Source organism: Pteropus vampyrus, unplaced genomic scaffold (assembly GCF_000151845.1).
Source record: "Pteropus vampyrus isolate Shadow unplaced genomic scaffold, Pvam_2.0 Scaffold9, whole genome shotgun sequence".
NCBI classification, from domain to species: domain Eukaryota; kingdom Metazoa; phylum Chordata; class Mammalia; order Chiroptera; family Pteropodidae; genus Pteropus; species Pteropus vampyrus.
The window spans coordinates 9,812,168-9,829,752 of NW_011888790.1; the positions used below are offsets into that span (position 1 = coordinate 9,812,168).

Genomic DNA, 17,585 nt, shown 5'->3' on the forward strand with positions numbered 1-17,585 from the left:
ACTCTCAAATCCTGGCTCTTACCAACCATGCTTTACCATCTACTACATACTTTTATTTCACACAGTACCCCTGAAGTGCCTTCACAATGGCAGTAGTTTGTCTTCTCAGATTTCACTTCTTATTTAAAAAATAAAAAACAAACAAACAAAAAACATGTAGCAAAATAAAGCTGTCCGTGCAAGATTACGCTAAAGGATAAAAAATTGCCTTCAAATTTTCTATTTTAAAATCTTTTGCGATTTAAAGGCTTTTAGATGTTAATGGAGATTATAAAAGTTATGCTATTTTCCTTTAAAGAATCAAGTCTCTCTTCTCTCTACATAAAACAGGAAGCTTTATAGATATTTGTTTGAAGGATGGTTCTCTTAAAGGCTTTATACCCTCTCAAGAGAGGAAGGAGGACTAAAATCTCTCTGGAACTCAAGAGGGAATTGCCTTCAAGCTAATCACTAGGAACCATTTCTCATCCTCTGGGGCATTATGGAAAATTCAATTCAAATTCATTACCATTCTGAAAGGCAACTATTTCACCAAAAGATCTGAGTGAATTTCTAAATGCTATATTCAAAATGCACAGGTAATGTTTTTAAAAATAAATTTTCAACCTCAAAAATGGTCTTTTCTTCCCAGAATGTTCATGGCCTTTACAACAGACAAGCCCTTTAGAATCTTTCTCCCATAGGAATGCATAGTGTCCTTGCTAGGTGAATATGGCCTTCAAAAGGTTCACAGAGTGGTCATTTCAATAGATACTTTATTTGAAATGGAATGCATTTTTGAAATACGAAAAATAAATCACATCTCTCCAAAATCATTTAAGAGACTTATTTACACAAATTATGACCACACTAAGTTCACGAATGTGATAGTAAAGCATTTGGTACATGGTGATACTTGTTTTTCAGAAGCTGACATTTGCGTATTCTGAAACTTATAGAAGAAAGCTGACAGTGGAATGCAACAGACAATTGTTTTATCTTTCTTCTCAAAATAAATACAGTGATCTGGAAGGACCACCTATTATTAAAGTCTACTTCCCCTCGATCCAGCTGATCACCAGAAGGCCAGCTTCAGAGCAGGTAGGAATAGATCTCTCTAGCTTTTGTGCAGTTGCTTCTAATGACCCAGAGTCTTGCTTTCTTCATTGGACAATAATGCCCTTTCTAAGAAAACTGTGATGGATCCTATACTCCATTTGACAGATGTCTTGCCAACAAAGTCACAGTTCACTTTGTCATCCAATATTATGTAAATCTAGATTAGCTGTTCAACACTGCACATCAAAAAGTCACCCTTCAAACTGTGTCCAAACTTTAGAAAGTCGTTCTTAAAAACCCATCCAACACAATTCCACTATTAATACATCTTAGGTTACTTTAGGTAAATGTATATATTTCTCTTGAAAGAATCACTGATGGATTTAACATCAAGCTCTATAATTTCCAAATTTAAATTTTATTCTACCGAGGGCATTTTATTGGTAAAGCGGAAACAAATTTGTTTGATATTCACAAAAAGAGAGAGTATGATTGCTCACAGGCCCATTCTCATCCTACAAAGCTCGGTATTCTATGGGATTACCCCTATTTCAGTCAAGTCTTAGACCCCTTTTCTTGCCATTGAACAGGACATTGTAAACACGTGGAGCTAAGCTAAAACCAAGTCATTTTTCCTGGGGACAGAAAACAAATGATGTGTTTGAACTCCCACACTGGCAACAAACTTGTTTAATGTCAGATTGAAACTGAGGAGTCTTTAAGAGAAATAGAATGTTTGGTATACGAGAGCAGAAGAGTTAAAACAGGTCTTTCAATTTAAGGCGGACTTCCTGACAATGTTTTCATGTGAGGGGAACTGTTTTAAGCAAAGAGTTGAATTTTTTTTTTTTTTTTTTTTTTACCTCCATTGGAAAAAAAAATGTTAAGTGAAATCATAAAGTTGGTTCAATTTCTATAAGATGAGAGAATCGCAGCTTCCTCTGAGGGAAATGTTCATTTTGAAAGGGCCCTTTATAACCACTTACTTTCTGATCTCAGCACTCCCTGTAGGGCATACGCAGATCTGTGATTTCCGCTAAGCAAGTATGCCTAAGGAGCTTCGCCATGTTGTGCAGCCTGTCCCAGTATTAGTTGTTCTCAGGGAATGACATGAGAGTGAGTAAGGGAAGTACTGTGTGAGGCAAGAGAAACTACCTCCTGTGTGCTGGGGAGTTACACATTTTTTCCTTCTTTCATTCATTTGTCCCAACAAATAGTAATTGAGCTCACTGTGTACCAGGCTTGGTGCCAACACAAGTTCAAGAACAAAAGTTCAGTTTCCAGATGGGACATTCCTTTTATAATTTTCCAACTTTTTACATTTTATGTTTATTTAAGGGATGGGTTTACTATTAGACCTGCCCTTTCCTTCTTCCTTTTCTTGGGTTGAAAGATGTATTTTCACCTTTTTTCCATGAAGGTGATTTGTCAGGCCTTGTAATACCTTAGGTGGTTTGTATCATTTTCTTACAGGTAGAATAGAGCCACTGACACACTAAATGACTTTTATTTGTATTTTGTTCGGCTTTGCTAAGCATACTGTTTTTTTGTTCTGGAAAAATTATTAAACTATAATAATTCCAAAGTGTCAAACAACAGAGACCGTCCTACTCCAATCCTTTCTTTTCTGAGGTTTCACAGTCAGTTAAATGCTAAGAAGCATTCAGACTAGAGAGTCACTAACCAGGTCGACTCAACACAAATGTCACAACAGACCAAGGACTGAAGTCTGTGGAAAGACAAGACAAGGGACTGTGATTCTGGTAGCCCCAATAAGAACCATAGCCACTGTGGAAATAAAAATTCCAGCAGCCAGCATATTTTTTTTTAATGGCACTGTCTAGCCTATATGTAAGTTAACAACATACAAATGACTTTTAAACACCTACATGAATCAATTGTAAAAGTGCTTGGTATGGATTTTACTTTTTTAATAGCACAAGAATTTGAAAGAAAAATCATTCTATCTGGAAAAAAGCTGTAGTTAATCGGTATTATATGATTTACATGCATTAAAACTACAGTATAATGAGGCATTATCTGAAAGGTACCACAGTGGTTCCAAAGAAGCTGAACCAAACCTGACTTAAGGACTCTTTAGATCTGGCTCTCTGAGCTGCCCATCATATTTATTTATACATACATAAGTTTTTAAATCTTTGCAGCCTATTTTCACAGCCATAACTTAAACAGCCACTGGAAGTGGGAATCCACTTAAGTTCTGCTTGCCATTTGCTCCAGTTTTCAGTTTTCCCTGCAACTTTTTGAATTAGAGTTATGATCTCAAAATTTCATCATTTAAATATTGCACTAGAAAGTAATTTGACCATGAAACTCCTTTCTAAATGGAGGGAGAATAAAGATACCTCTAGCATAGAATTCTGTTTTCATTTCTTGACTACATAACTTAGCAGTGGCCTGATACTGTCCATTCCAATTTGGATGCTGGAAAAATCTTGATCAAGATTTCGTGGGACAAAAGATAATGGAAGACAGAGACCTGTTAGTAAAGCCATGCAGATAGGAAGTGATTTTCAGCCCCAAGAGGATTTGGTATCATCTATGCCTAGTTTTAAACTGAAGTAGCATCTGCCCTTGTGGATTTTGACCATCCTTTTCATTTTAACACAGAAGAGGGTTTGTTCTACCTTTAAAAGCACATCCTCCCCTCCCCACCCCTCCTGAACAAGTGGCTGCTAAAACAAAACTGGAGTTGTTTTCTTACTGAAAATCCAGTGTTTATCCAGTCCTTCTTCATTTTCTGAGTTTAGCTAACCTAACAACAAAACATATAACCCACCAATTTCTCACAGAACAATAAAAAGCAAAACATTCGGTTTCTCTGATCAGCATTATTTTCAGTATGGAAATAAAAAATGATAACTCCTAGTCCTTTGAAATATTTATAAACTGTATTTTTAAACTCTAAGATTCTAGAGTATGCTTCTAGAGTAATGTAAGAAAATATGGTTCAAGTAAAGTGTGCAAAGGCCTTGGAGAAGGGTAACCTCTAGTGTGAACAGAGCACAAATGTTCTCTCAAACAAGTCAAATGATTCCCTTTACCCCCACTATGTTTTTTGAAACAAAACACCTACTGCGTTCATACTCAGAAATCATAGAACTCTCCTAATTAAAGCCTTCACACACAGATAACATAAGCAAGGCTTTTCCTACAACAAATGCAGGCCTACCACAAATGCCAGATAAGATCCCTCTGCCATCAGTTGGGTTATGTTTTAAATATTTTGAATTAGGTAACATTACTACTGATTTCCTTTCAGAAGAACAATTAGATTTTCACAGTTACACAATTCTGAACATTTAGCTTCTTTAAACTTCTATTCTACACGAAATATGTCTAAGGAAAAAAAAACTCAAAAAAACATATCACAGAGTTTAATTTCAACCACCTGGGATAACAATTAAAGTTTCAGATGTTCTGAAAATGCCCTAGGAATAATGAATCAATGAATGAATGAATTCTTGTTTTCCTCTCCACCGCTTTTTTTACTCTTTTCCAAGATTAGAATTTACTAGGGAATAAGGTTTTGAAAACAAAGTTTCCTTTTTGGAAAACGGCCTGCATTCAGAAATGTCTTTGAACAAGTATTTTTTTAAAAAACCAATAAATAATCATAAATCAAAATACATTAAAATAAAATTACAGTACATCATCGCTCCTAGAAGGTCCACCATACTGGAAGATCCTTTCAAAGGTTCATAAATAAAGCCTTCTGGACTCAAAATCGTTTCCTGCATTGTGATGAAGAGTATGCAGAAAACTAAGAGGAATCGCAAGTTATCAGTCGGGTGATGTCCAAGCTACTTGATCTGGTGCGGGGCGGGGAGACTGTTTTGTTTTCGATCCAAGTGAAGACAATAGAAAGGTGCTTGTCCCACTTCCTCAAGTCCTCAAAACCTGGAAAGAAATGACAGGGAATGAAGTAGGTGGCTCAGAATCCTCCAAGACCCAGTGCGGCGGACAAAGTGTGCTCGTAAAGACACCGGGGTCGCTCCCTCAAGTGCTCAGACACAGTTGAGTGGCGCTTGTGACACGGAGAGAGTAAGAGCTTCGCTGGGATGCGCACTACTGAATGCGGGTTAGAGTGGGCGGGGAGGCGGTCCGCGAGGCCTCCCTGCCTGGAAGAAGAGTCCCCACCCTGTCCTCTCTGCCCGGCCGTCTCCTGGCCCCAGCTGTTTCCCTTCTTTCCACCTCCCTAGAAACTTGGAATGACTAATAATTTTTCCACCCTAGAGCCCAAACTCATGAACACGCTTCCTACTGCTCCTAACACCCCAGAGACCCACTCCTCCGAACGGCCCTTGGTAGCCGGAATTGCCAGGACCTTACCTTGTCTGGCCCGGGTGCTGCCCCCTTCAGGCAGAGTTGGAGGTGCTGCGGAGAAGCCGGTGGCCGTGCGGCTGCGAGAGCGGTTGTTGGTGCGGGTGCGGTAGTTGATGAGGATGCGGATGCGGGTGCGGATGCGAGTGCGAGTGTGGATACGGGTGGAGCTGCTGGGGCTGGGGCTGGGGCTGGGGCTTGGGTTGGGGCTGAGGCTGGGATTGAGGCTGGGGTTGGGGCTGGGGCTGGGGCTGGGGCTGAAGCTGCGGCTGCGGGGGCTGCTGCTGAACCAGGTGCTGCTGCTTCTGCCGCGTGGACTTGACCGCCAGGATCGCTTGGCGATTCTTGTACTGCACCATCTGCAGCGTGATCTCGGCGTTCCAGCCCTGGTCCTGCGGGCACCGAAAGTCGATCTCTTTGCCCTCGGCCATCACCACAGTGAAGTACATATACTTGCCCTTGCGCTCCACACAGTCCACGGTCTTCATGTTAGAAAAGTGCAATTCCTTGAGCTTGACCGGTGGCTCGAGGCTGGCTACAGCGGGGCCTCCGGGTTGGGACAGCTCAGCCGGCCCCTGCCCGGGCTGTGGCTGCTGCTGCTGCTGGTGTTGCAGCTGCTTGGGCGGGATGAGCAGCAGCCCCTCTTCAGTGAGGATGCAGCACTTTTTCTTCCAGAGCTGCAGCAACCCGTCGCTTCGCTTCTCCAACACACCCTCCTTCAGCGCCTTGCAGCCACTGCTCTCCAACATCCTACCGGCATAGAGGGGGCCGCCGCTTGGCTCGGCCTCTCCACTTCCAGCCGCCCGGGCCGGGGGCAGCAGCAGCAGTCGCGCGCCGTCCTCGCCCCAGCGGCTCCCGCGGCCGCCTGCCCGGAGCGCGCAGAGGAGGCTAACACGAAGGAAGCAGAGAGGCTCGGGGTCCCGGCAAAGGGGCAGCCGCGTCCTGACGCGCCACAAGGTCCCAGAACTGCGAGCCGCCCGGCCTCTGCCGTCCTCTTGCGAGCGCTTACTGAAGGGCACTGGCCGGGTTGCCTCGCGGCGCTTTTGAATGGGCCATCCTCCCCACCCCCGAGTGACACCCAGCGGAAAAGGCGGCTCCCGGCGCCCGCACCGCGGGGGAAAGCCCAGCTCCGAAAGGCGCTCTGCCGCCAGCGCACGCCTCATTAACTTGGGGCCTTTCCAAAGCCGGCCGCGTCCACGCCCCCCGCGTCCCTTTGCTCCGCCTCTCACCGCCCACTCGCTTCCGCACTCCTTCCCGGGATGGCTGCGGGGATCCGAGCCCCGGAAACTCCTCTTCTCCGCCACCGGCGACAGCCGAGAGCACCCCAGCCGCCCGGCAACACATGCCGACGCCCGGAGGGCGCTGAGAGGCCATCCCCACCGTCCCTCCTCTCTCCAGGCGGCGCGGCTGTCCGCTAACAGCCTCACTTATGAAGATGGGGCTGCGCGGCGGGTACGGGTACCAGGCTGTGCCTGGAACGCCAAGTTGTCTCTCTGCCCTCGGGAACCAGCCCTGGGGACTCGCGCGGGGAGCCCTCAGAGCCAGTGTCCAGGCCTGAGCGAGCAAGGAGCCTGGGAATGTGGCTGGCGAGCCGCAGAGTCCCACAGAAGTGTGCTTTCCTTCGTAAACATCTCAGTGCACAAAGGCCGAGAGGGTACGGTGTCTTTACATTCACATTCGCTCACGGTCATTAACTAGGTCTTCTTGGAACAGAGAATTGTTGTTAAAGCAATAGTGCTGCCATCTGCCCCGTTTAGGAGGGGTAAGGGAAGGTGGAACCATTTCAGACGGCATCTTGCCGTCCTTTTCTCGACCGGCAGCGCAGGCACTAGCCCATCTTCACCCAGGACACAAGCTCTCCGGCTTCTTTCTTGACTCATCCGTACAGTCTGCAACATCTCACAACAGTAATTGAATCCCAACGACAAATCTGGGGAATGTCCCGTGCTGAAAGATCCCACACTTCAAGGCACAGCTAAGCTCTTCAAATGGCAGGTCTGCGGGTCCCTTTCTTTGCAAACTCCTAACGGGCCAGATCTCTGTTTTGTAATCTTATTTATCTGTGACCTGGGGAAGGTAACGCTGTACTCGCCCCTGATTCCTACTCACATTCAAACAATTTCTGTAGAAATTCCGGAAAACAAAGCAGAGAACATAAACCGAAACTAAACCTCTTGGTGGGGAAAGTCACCCATTGTAAACAGAGACCCTCAACTCCCCTGAGGATATAAAGAAGAATCACACAAAGAAGTGAACCAGTGGTGGACAAGTCAGAGTTGGCCAAGGTAAAAGGAAAGGCTTCTGCTTGTGCCCAAGAAGGAAGAAGGGAGAGCTTAACTCATCTGCTAGTTTCATATGGCTGGAACAAAGAACTCATTAGGGGTGGAAGTGAGCGATGAGCGTGGAGAGCAAAGCAAGAGTAAAATGCTTTGTGTCATGCTAAGAAAAGTTAATCCTACTGAAATACACTTGGCTGGCTCTCAAGGCCTTCATATTGTTAATGAATTAGCAGTCTTTTAAGGAAAAAAGGCAGTTATTAAAATTACATGAAGATTTCTAGTAAAATTATGTAAAAAAAGAGCAATTCTGTGTACCAATAACAAACACCACGCCTAACATCTTAGTTCTTCCCTTGCTTTTGTAGGACAAGTGAGCATTCCAGAGAATTTCTACATGACCAGCTGTTCATCTTTTTAACAGAATGCCATTCTTCAGCTCATTTGGAAAGAATATTTCAAGTTTGTAATTCAGAGTTCCTGATGGCAGGTGTAGTTGGGGAAGACATTTCATGTGAGAAAATGATGCAATACAACCTGACTGGGTAAATATAAGATGTAATCTGGAAACTCAAGCCATTTTTTTAGGAGAAACAATAAAGCGTTATCTAATCTGTAGTTTATCCAGGTGCAATAAATGCATTCTATCTAAATTGCTTCAAAATGTCTGAACAACAAGCATGATTTTCAAAAGCACTTATTATAACTAGAGAATTTAAAACTCAGAATTTCTAGTTGGGTATTTTACGACTTAGTGCCTTCATGACCACCAGCTCAGAAGTCAGTCTACGATGTGCTCTCTGACCACAGTGCATTGATTATTAGAAATCTCAGCAGTATGGGAATCTCGTAGATTGGTGACAACTCTGATGGTAATTTATTTCACCAGTCACCACCAACTCACAAAAATAGTCGTTAGCAATGAGATAAATTCACATACAAAAAAATGAATTACAGAAAAAAGCTGTTTCCAAAGAAACACCAGAAGTTCAGCTGCAGATATAATGAAAATCTACAAATGTCACTTAAAAGTGACTAAAGTTTAGAAAGCTAGCTAACAAAATTATTGCTTTAGTAAACAAATTTGAAATGGCAAATTCAAATTGTGTCTTACAATTGGCTGCATCGGTTGACTATGAGCAGCATCTGACACAGTTGATCATTTTCTCCTTTCAGCACAGTTCTTCCCTTGGTTTGAGGGACATTACCCTTAGTTTTCCTTCTACTCCCTCGGTCACTGTCTCAGTCTCCTCTACAGGTTGCTCCTCTCCCCCTCAATCTTTTAATACTCTAGAGTGCCCCAGAGTTTGGTCTTTGATTCTCTTATTTATCTACACTCACTCCCTTGTAGATCACATCCAGTCTCATAATTTTCAATAACATCTATATGCCAAAGACTCCAAAATACATACATCCAACTGCTTGTTGCCAAAGAATATAACAAAGAGTACCAAAGATAAAAAATATAATACTAACACATAGGGCAAGGGAACACATACTAGTGAAGATATTCACTGGGTAGTTCACTAGAGGAAAAAGTCTGAGGGGATAGAAAGCAGGGTTCATAGAACTTTTGCTAATAAAAAAAAATTTTGAAAAATAGCACTCTGATAGGATGGAGTCCATAGGTTTATATATGATGGAATAAAACAAACTTCTGGATGGAATTGGTTCAATAAGGGTCTGGAGTCACTTAAAGTTCATGGTTTTTAAAACAGCTTTAGATGTTTAGAATGGCTGTGGTGAAAAACAGCCTTCGGTCTTGCTTGATATATTCTAGGCCAGTATTACTGCAAATTAAACATTTTCCTTTCACCCTTCTCTAACTCCTGTTTGGGAATCTAATAAGGAACTGACATATGCCCTCCCAAGCTTACCTCCTCACCCCGATTGATCTCTACCTGCATCCCCCTTCTCAGATGATGGGAATTCCATCTGACAGTTGTTCAGGTTAAAACCTTGGAGCAGTAGTGCCCTTAGAACAAGCCAAAAGAGGCCCTTACCTTATCCAGAGCGCTGAGCTTTAGAAGAATCAAAATGACATTTAATTCTGGACTATAGGTACTCAGAATTCTAAATACCCTGGCCTAAATGGCCTTGATTGTTCCAGGGTATGCATTATACCACCAGTGCATGCACTGATATGTGATGAGGGAAAACTTTGAAGATACAGTCTTAGTTGTCCACACAATGCGAAGGAGACCCCTTGCCATACAATTCAAAGTTAGAGATGGGAAGAGAAGGAAGGTGGGACATGGACTGAAGATCAGCTCTGGCACTGGAATTTAAGAATCTGAAAATTCAAACTTGGCCCTCCAGGTACTTATGAAAGTATATCTGTCAAGATAGGAGCACTGGATGTCTTTTCACGTAACAGAACTTTTAAATATTTAACCATTGGTGTCTCCATTGTACTCGTCCCAGGACTACAGATGTTTAGAAGCATGCCTGCCTTGCAGTAATCCTTCCCTCATTTTTCGTGATACCTAACCCACAAATTGATTCAAGAAATCCCATCGGTTAAGCCTTCAAACTACATCTATATTCCATCAATTTCTCTCTACTTCTTTCTTTACCACCATGATCCATATCACCATCATCTTTCCCCTGAATTACTGTAATGGCCTCCTAACTTGTCTCCTTGATTCTAACCTTGTTGTCTTATAATCTATTTTCAACACGGCAGTCAAGTCTTTGCTCAAATGTGCACTCAATGAGGCCTACCCTAGCTACTCTAAAAACTGCAACCACCCAATTCCCCTTAATTTTCCCCATAACATGTATTACCTAACATACTAAGTAACATTATTATTCCTAATGCTTATTTCTCTTTCCTTTCCTATAGAATGTAAGAGGACAAAGATCATTGTTTTGAAGTATCCTGCTCACCTATTATGATTCTTGGTACATAGTAAGCATTCAACATATGTAGAAATTTTAAATTGAAACGGAAGGCCCTGTCATATAAAGAAAAACAATGTCTTTAAATGTTTTTGACAGATTTTTCATAATGTATTCCACTTTAAAATTTTTTCAAACTGTAACAAGACTATGAAGAAACTTCCAAAACTTGCCATTCCAATACATATTTGGTATGTATGTATTTTTAATCTATACTACACATTAGGCTTCTTTTTGAATCTTAAATGCTATTTATTCTACAGATGCTATCTAAGTCTTACTTTTCAAAGCAACATGCATTTTAATATTGAGAGGTATTTATATAAACTGTCATCCTGATGGTTTCAACTAAGAGTAATCAAAGGATGAGGAACACAGTAATGGAACTTAATCGGTAGCAGTTTCTCTTACTGAGTAGTTAAATGGCCAGATACTTCTTAGAAGTCCATTAACCTATACTGGCTTAAAGACATTTGATTTAACAGAACTTGGAAAGTTATTGTTTACTTTCATGTACACCTCAATTACAAAAACATAATATCTTAAATCTATAAACATCCCAATTCTCAATTTACAGTAAAAACTCATGACAATGATTATATTATTAAAAATTTGGATAAAGTTCGAGTGTCTTTCAAGAAATAATTAAAAGCCAAATAATTTTTGAAAATGTCAGGTTACCCTTATTAGTATATAAATGCTCACATTCAGACTGCAATTTAGACTTCTTAGCCATACGTTTCTTCATTTTAAAATACTATTCAGTAAAAATCCATCTTACAGATTCTATCTTCCAAAATACATAGTTGTAAAGGTTAAATATTAACTCTCTTCAATTGAATACATAAGTATCCAGATTTCTTAGGTGTGTTGGCCTGGCTGCCTTCCTTTTTCCATTACTAGTTGATGAACTGATGCCTCCTAGTGATCAATTTGTATAACACAGCTTAGAGCAAGTCAGTTAAGTAAAAGGTGATCTATTCAAAGGTTTTTAAACTGTTATTACAGCCCATTTGTAGATCAAGCAATCAATCAGCTGGGTCCTATTCTGCCATTAGCCTAATTCAGGTCCTCATTTCTCTCATCCATGCTCTTGTAATAGCCCAACCAATTGAATTCATATTATTCTATATGCTGCATTGCTATCAGTTCTTGTCCTAGAACATGATAGAAAACTTTCAATTACCTCCTATTGTATATAAGAATATTCTAATTCTTCACCTCGGTATGGAAAACCCTCCACAGAGCAAGTCTTACTTACCTTTACAATTTACACTTCTTCCACTCAACACGGTGAGCTCCACTATCTACTTGTGCCGTGTTTTCCCAAATCCTCTGTAACCATTCAAGAGACCAGTTCAAATCCCACCTCTTAGATTTCTTTTGGCTAATTCGTTCCTAATCATATTTCCCTACTTCCAATTTGATTAGTTAATATCTTGGATGACAATGTTTTCATCATTGTACCTAATAGTGCAATGGATGACGACAGGAGATGGCTGAGTAAGTGCTGATCGACTGATCGACAGCACTTAAACCAAAGGAGACTAAATGCTAGTTCTGGCTGGAAATACATTGCTATTATTCAAAACAGGGCAGGCAGTCTGCATAGATTTTATTGAAGACGTTCAACAAGTAACTAGGTCCAAGAGAGTCTGGTGATGCATTAGATACATGTCAGGGTAATATTAGCTTTGAAGTGACAAATGAATAATGAGTGGATAAAATGGAGCAGAGTTTGGCTCTCTTCTTTTTGCCATAAGTTCAGCACATAGGAGATAGCACCTTTGAACAAGGAGAGGTAGCCCAGTGAAGGAGACCTAGAAGAATCAATCCTATGATGTCACAAAACTGCTACTACTTAAGTATTGATACTCTGACTTCTGGATCTTCAGGGGTGCCAGTAGAGAAGCATCAGGTATTCTACAGTGACTGACAGTGGAAGCACTGGTGAACTTTTTAGTTTGAGCCATTGCCGTAGCTGAATAACATCCAAGCCTCTGCCCTCCATTGAGAGCCCCAAAGCACCCAATACCCTTTCCTAAGTCCTCTTCTACTCAAACTAAGTAAATGCTCCTGTTCTTTGCAACTCAAATGTCTGATGGCTAGCCACTTGGGCAAACCTCTCTATTTAAGGGAACAGATTCCAAAGACAACTCTTTTTGGTAGTGTTCGATTATATCATAGCACATAGTCTAAGAGGAGACTATTCAATTTGATATTGACATCTGTAAAAAAAAAAAAAATTCAGTAAATGAGCAAAGACCTTTTTTAGGTGTTACTGAGGAAGTAAAAGCAATTAGTATAAATTAATTCTTTCCAAAAATTAGAAGATGAAAATAGATATAGTATGATAAATTTGCTTGGGTGCTGTAAATGGAAAGTTTACTGTAGAACAACTTAGGCTTGCAGACTAAGAACTGGTGGAAACTGCATCACAGGTAGGACCAAAGAGTAAAAGGGATGAAATGAGACAATTCTGTAGGGTAGCCAGGCCCAGAAAGGTAAAGGGATGTTTTTACCAGACAGAAACCCAGGAAATCTTTTTATGGCAAGCTTCCACATTGCCGCTAAACCCATCAGAAGCAGCCAATATCCATTTTAAAGGCAACAAAATTGCTACACAATTTCATAACTACCTGACTTAAGTAAATCATTATTATTTGAATAACTATTAGCATCCCTTCACAGGTCAGAAACTCGTTTCTAATGAGATTCTATTTACATTTTTAAGTCATTGTCTCAACCTCATTTGTGTATGGATGGTTCTAGGAAAGGTATTATGCAACATAAAGTGAGAACTCTTGAAGATTTAGGACTTGTCAGAACGCATCCCTTGGGGGTGTACTCAATTACCTTTCTGGGGCTCATTTACTTATTTTTGAAATGCAGTTATTTGCCTCATGTGTTCCAGGAAATCTACAATCAAATAATCCTTTCATAAATCTGTCTCTTCAGTGTATGTGGCCAATGTGACTGTAATCTCAACCTCCATTCTCCAATTCTTAACAAACTCAGCTTCGGCTCTAGATGTCCAGATCTACATTTACCAGCCTCTTGGGTGTTCTAAGAACAAATCATAGCCTCTTCTTTAAAGATAGTTGAGGTGCCAGGAGTCTTTGGCCTCCTTCCACCCCACATATTGCCTAGAACCTGGATATAATGGTCGAGCTGCAGCAACCATTTCAAACACTAAAGCAACTTTAACAATGTGTAAGCCATATGCCATGCCCAGGACAGCAAACCAGGGGTTGGAAACCTCTGATAACTATAAAATTAAGTCCAGATTAACTCTGGTCTCTAAAGTTGATATTCTGATATCTGTAGCTTAAAGTGTTTAACCACTTGTGCACACAGGAATATGTGCAGGAAGCCAGTGCAGGGGTCTCTCAGAGGCCAAAGAAATACTGGTTCCAACACCAATCAACTTCTATCCTTACATATAATTACCATCCTCAAACAAGTATTAAGGATTATTTCTATTATCTTAAGTGGTTAAATACATGGTTTCGAAATGTTGACTTATAATGCTATAAAAGCAAAAGTCCCACCCATTTTAAATGCTAACAGTATAGCAATGTAGTTTTCCTCTGAACTCCACTGCTAACAGTATATAACAATGTAGTTTTCCTCTGAACCCTTAGAAATCTATACCTAATGGTTATTTTATACCTGCCACTTGCCATCATTCCTCCAGCAAGATGCAGTCCCCTCGCATTGGTGGGTTTGTGGCTGACTCTAATGAATAGAGTACAGAAGAGTCGACTTCCCAGTGTAGGTCATAAAAGAGATTCATTTACCTAACTTTTGGGAACCAACCACTCTCCTGTGAGGCAACATCTAGAGTTCTGGCCACGTCCCAGTTGAAGTCTCATCTAGTATCAACCATCTGTACATGAAGAGCCTTCAGATGATTTCATTCCCTCTCCTTCAAAAGCTGCCCCTGCTGTTCAGCAGAGCAAAAATGAACTATCCAAGCAGTCGGCAAAGGAAATCTTGTCAATGTTTTAAGTTTTGGCAGTAGTTTTGTCATGTGGTACTGGGTATCTGCTACAACCACTGATAATACTCTCCAAGTTCTAATAGTCCCACTGAGTTTACAGAACAATACACAGTCCAGCTTTGTTTCATTGGTTTTCTCAATATAAATGACTCAAGTATGTAGGACTGTGATAATTACAAAGGATCTTGGACTATCTTGGTTGACTTAAGATTCAACTACTGAGGAGCAATCACGTAACTTGTTACAAGGTCCCATAGTATCATGGGTGGTAGACTGGAAGGAGTCCAGATGAATCCTAAGAAATCTATGTACACAAAAATTTGCTGTATACCTATCATCTTCCAAGCCCAATACTGAAAATCAGGATATCCAATAGCATGCACCTCTAGAGTACTTCAGTTCAGAAATGAAGAACCAGAGTATTAATTCAATAAAAAGGTGACTCTATTTTGAATCAATAAGATATATGCACATATGGCAGGAAATGAAAGAAAAGGCAGCCAAGCAGGGCTGAAACAGTGCAAAGAGAGGTTACACGGGCTGGGTTGTTTATGTCGAAGATGCTCCAAAGGTTCTAGGTCTACTCACCAAACCAACTGAACAGCAGACAACAGATTCAGCTTCTACTTTTGAAACATCAATGGGCCTAATCCAAGCCTAAAATCACATCTGCTCTCAAAACACCTGTCTCATTGTCCACCCCTAGACTGTCCATCCAGGTAGATGTTTGGGATGTATAGGATGGGCTAATTACGATTTGGTGTTTTGGAGAATGTCATAGTAAAACATTAAGCCTGAAAGAACAAGTGTTAGACAGACTCCAAAGCCTATGTTTAAGCATTCTACTACCCAGTATATAAATCATTTAATTCCTATATTAAAAATGTTTAGTCATTTATGGGTTACAAAGTTTTAGTCTAAATTTAGATCTTTTCTATTTTTTATTCATTTTTTTATTCCTGTAGAGCAACCTTGCCTACGATTCCCAATTGGATCAGCTACTAACTCCACCTATGTGAAGGTAATTACCAATATGGACTAGGGTAAGGCTTGGAATCCTATTATGTTGGATAAACTGTGAAGTACTTCACTGTATGTCATTTTGGATGTACTTCCTGTCGCCTGATAAGACCTAGAAACAAGGACATCCCAGAAATAAGCATACCCAACACTCAGACTTGGTTTCTAAATACCATTCCCCATTAAAAAACCCTGGGATCCTTACAGGAAAAGCCTAAGATGAGATCCCCGCCCCCCAAGTCTTTTTCAGCTGAACTACAGTTAAGTGCTCAAATGACATAAGACACAACACAAGTGCATAGGAACTTCATAAGGATACCACTGGTCAAATCTGGAATGATTTAAGCATCAAAATGAATTGTGATTGCATAGTAAAATTCTCTACAAGAATGTCTTTGTAGTGAGAAAACAGCATTTAGAATGTAAAGGGCATAATGCCCGCAACCTTGTCAAAGATTTTAAAATACTGTTATGCATAAGAATATAAATCAACAAATGATTTAAAAATATACAGGGATTCTTTCAACTATTATTCCTGTTAGAGAAAAGCTGAAACATCGATAAAGCACTCCCCCCGCAAAAGAACTCTGGAACTTGACTTTAAGAGGATTCATCATAGGTAACCCTGAATCCATTATTTTTTTAAAAAGGAAATTCACCTCTTATTCTTGACAAGGTAGGCTACTTTAGAACTAGTCTCTAGTCCTGAGGCCTCCAGCATGTATGTTCTTACCTTCAAGTGGCTGACTCTCAATAGTCTTATCATATCTTAGTTTAAAAATTATCTTCATGGCAAGGTCATCTTCACTTGAAATACCCTGAACAGTGGTTTTCAGAGTTTTAAACCCTTTAAAAGGATTTCTAAGGCTGTCTTTCATGGCATGGCCCCTTGTATCTCTCCATCCAGTCTTTCAATACCCTGAATTTCCTACTTAAGAACCTTCATTTATTTCCTCCAGTATCTTCACCTGAACTGCTTTCTGCTCATAGGCTCCATCCCTCACTACTTATCCTTGAAATTCTCACTAAAAGCTCTCACACACAATGCATATTCTGGCAGAAACCATTTTACCACTCCATGAAAAGTTCAGAGCCACAACGGATTAATTTCATTATGACTTGCAAAATTATTAATATTAATACCGTTAACTCTTACTGAGATGTCAACTTCTGGCATTTGTATTTTGGATCAATTATCCCCAGTTCGTCCTTCTTGCTTTTATGCTGAAAATATATGAACTGAAAAGCACCGATTTTAAGCAATAATTTATGCTGAGTATCAAAATTAAACAAATGGATTAAAGACTTATTTCCTGCTGGCAATTTATTATTTCTAAATTGTTATACTCAGTTTCATTTATTTTATACTTAAAATTAGTTAAAACCTTAATTTTTAAACTGAAAAACCTAAAAGTACAGTATGTCAAATGGAAGAAACACAAGATACAAAGCACATTGTATTTTTTGACAATATAATTAACTAAATACATCAATTTTCTCATGGATAAACACTTAACCTTAAGTAATTTCACAATACAACAAAGATGTTTTCATTTCTCTGAAGTCAAGTAAGTTGTTCTTAATCAGTCCAAGAATTTGGCTTTTTATCAAAGTTATAGTTTTAATATCTGAATTTTTAAGTCAGTATACAAAATCACTATACAGCTATAAGTTAATCTCAGTTATCATTCACATTTTTAGCTATTAGACTTAGTGCTTTAAGTAGCAAATTACCTAAATTATGAACATTTTTAAAACAAAATCCAGTTTACAATTACTGAATATATATACAGTGCAGTTTAAAAAATAAATTGGCATATAATTTTTCCTTTCTAAGATTCCTATAAAGAATGTATGCTTCTTTCTAAGCTATCCATCTAATCTGTACATTTAAAATAACATCTGGCTTTATTTAAACAGTCAAAAAATTAAAGGCTTAAATTTTTATAAGACTAACCTAAATAATGGACTCAAATTCTAAACCAAGCCCTGAAACCAAGCAT

General features: G+C 40.0%; 1 protein-coding gene across 1 annotated transcript; it reads right to left on the bottom strand.

Annotated features, from left to right (window-relative positions):
* Nucleotides 1-2,954: 2,954 nt before the first annotated feature.
* Nucleotides 2,955-6,628, bottom strand: PHLDA1 (pleckstrin homology like domain family A member 1). Its single transcript, XM_011374527.2, has 2 exons — nucleotides 5,392-6,628; nucleotides 2,955-4,959 (listed from the first exon to the last, which is right to left on the bottom strand). The coding sequence occupies exon 1, from the start codon at nucleotides 6,543-6,545 to the stop codon at nucleotides 5,418-5,420; it is 1,128 nt and encodes a 375-aa protein (XP_011372829.1). The 5' UTR covers nucleotides 6,546-6,628; the 3' UTR covers nucleotides 2,955-4,959; nucleotides 5,392-5,417.
* Between the last annotated feature and the right edge of the window lie 10,957 nt (nucleotides 6,629-17,585).

What these genes read in the sequence shown, in the direction of transcription:
- PHLDA1 (XM_011374527.2), bottom strand. Translation starts at nt 6,545, where the DNA reads ATGAGGCGTGCGCTGGCGGCAGAGCGCCTTTCGGAGCTGGGCTTTCCC.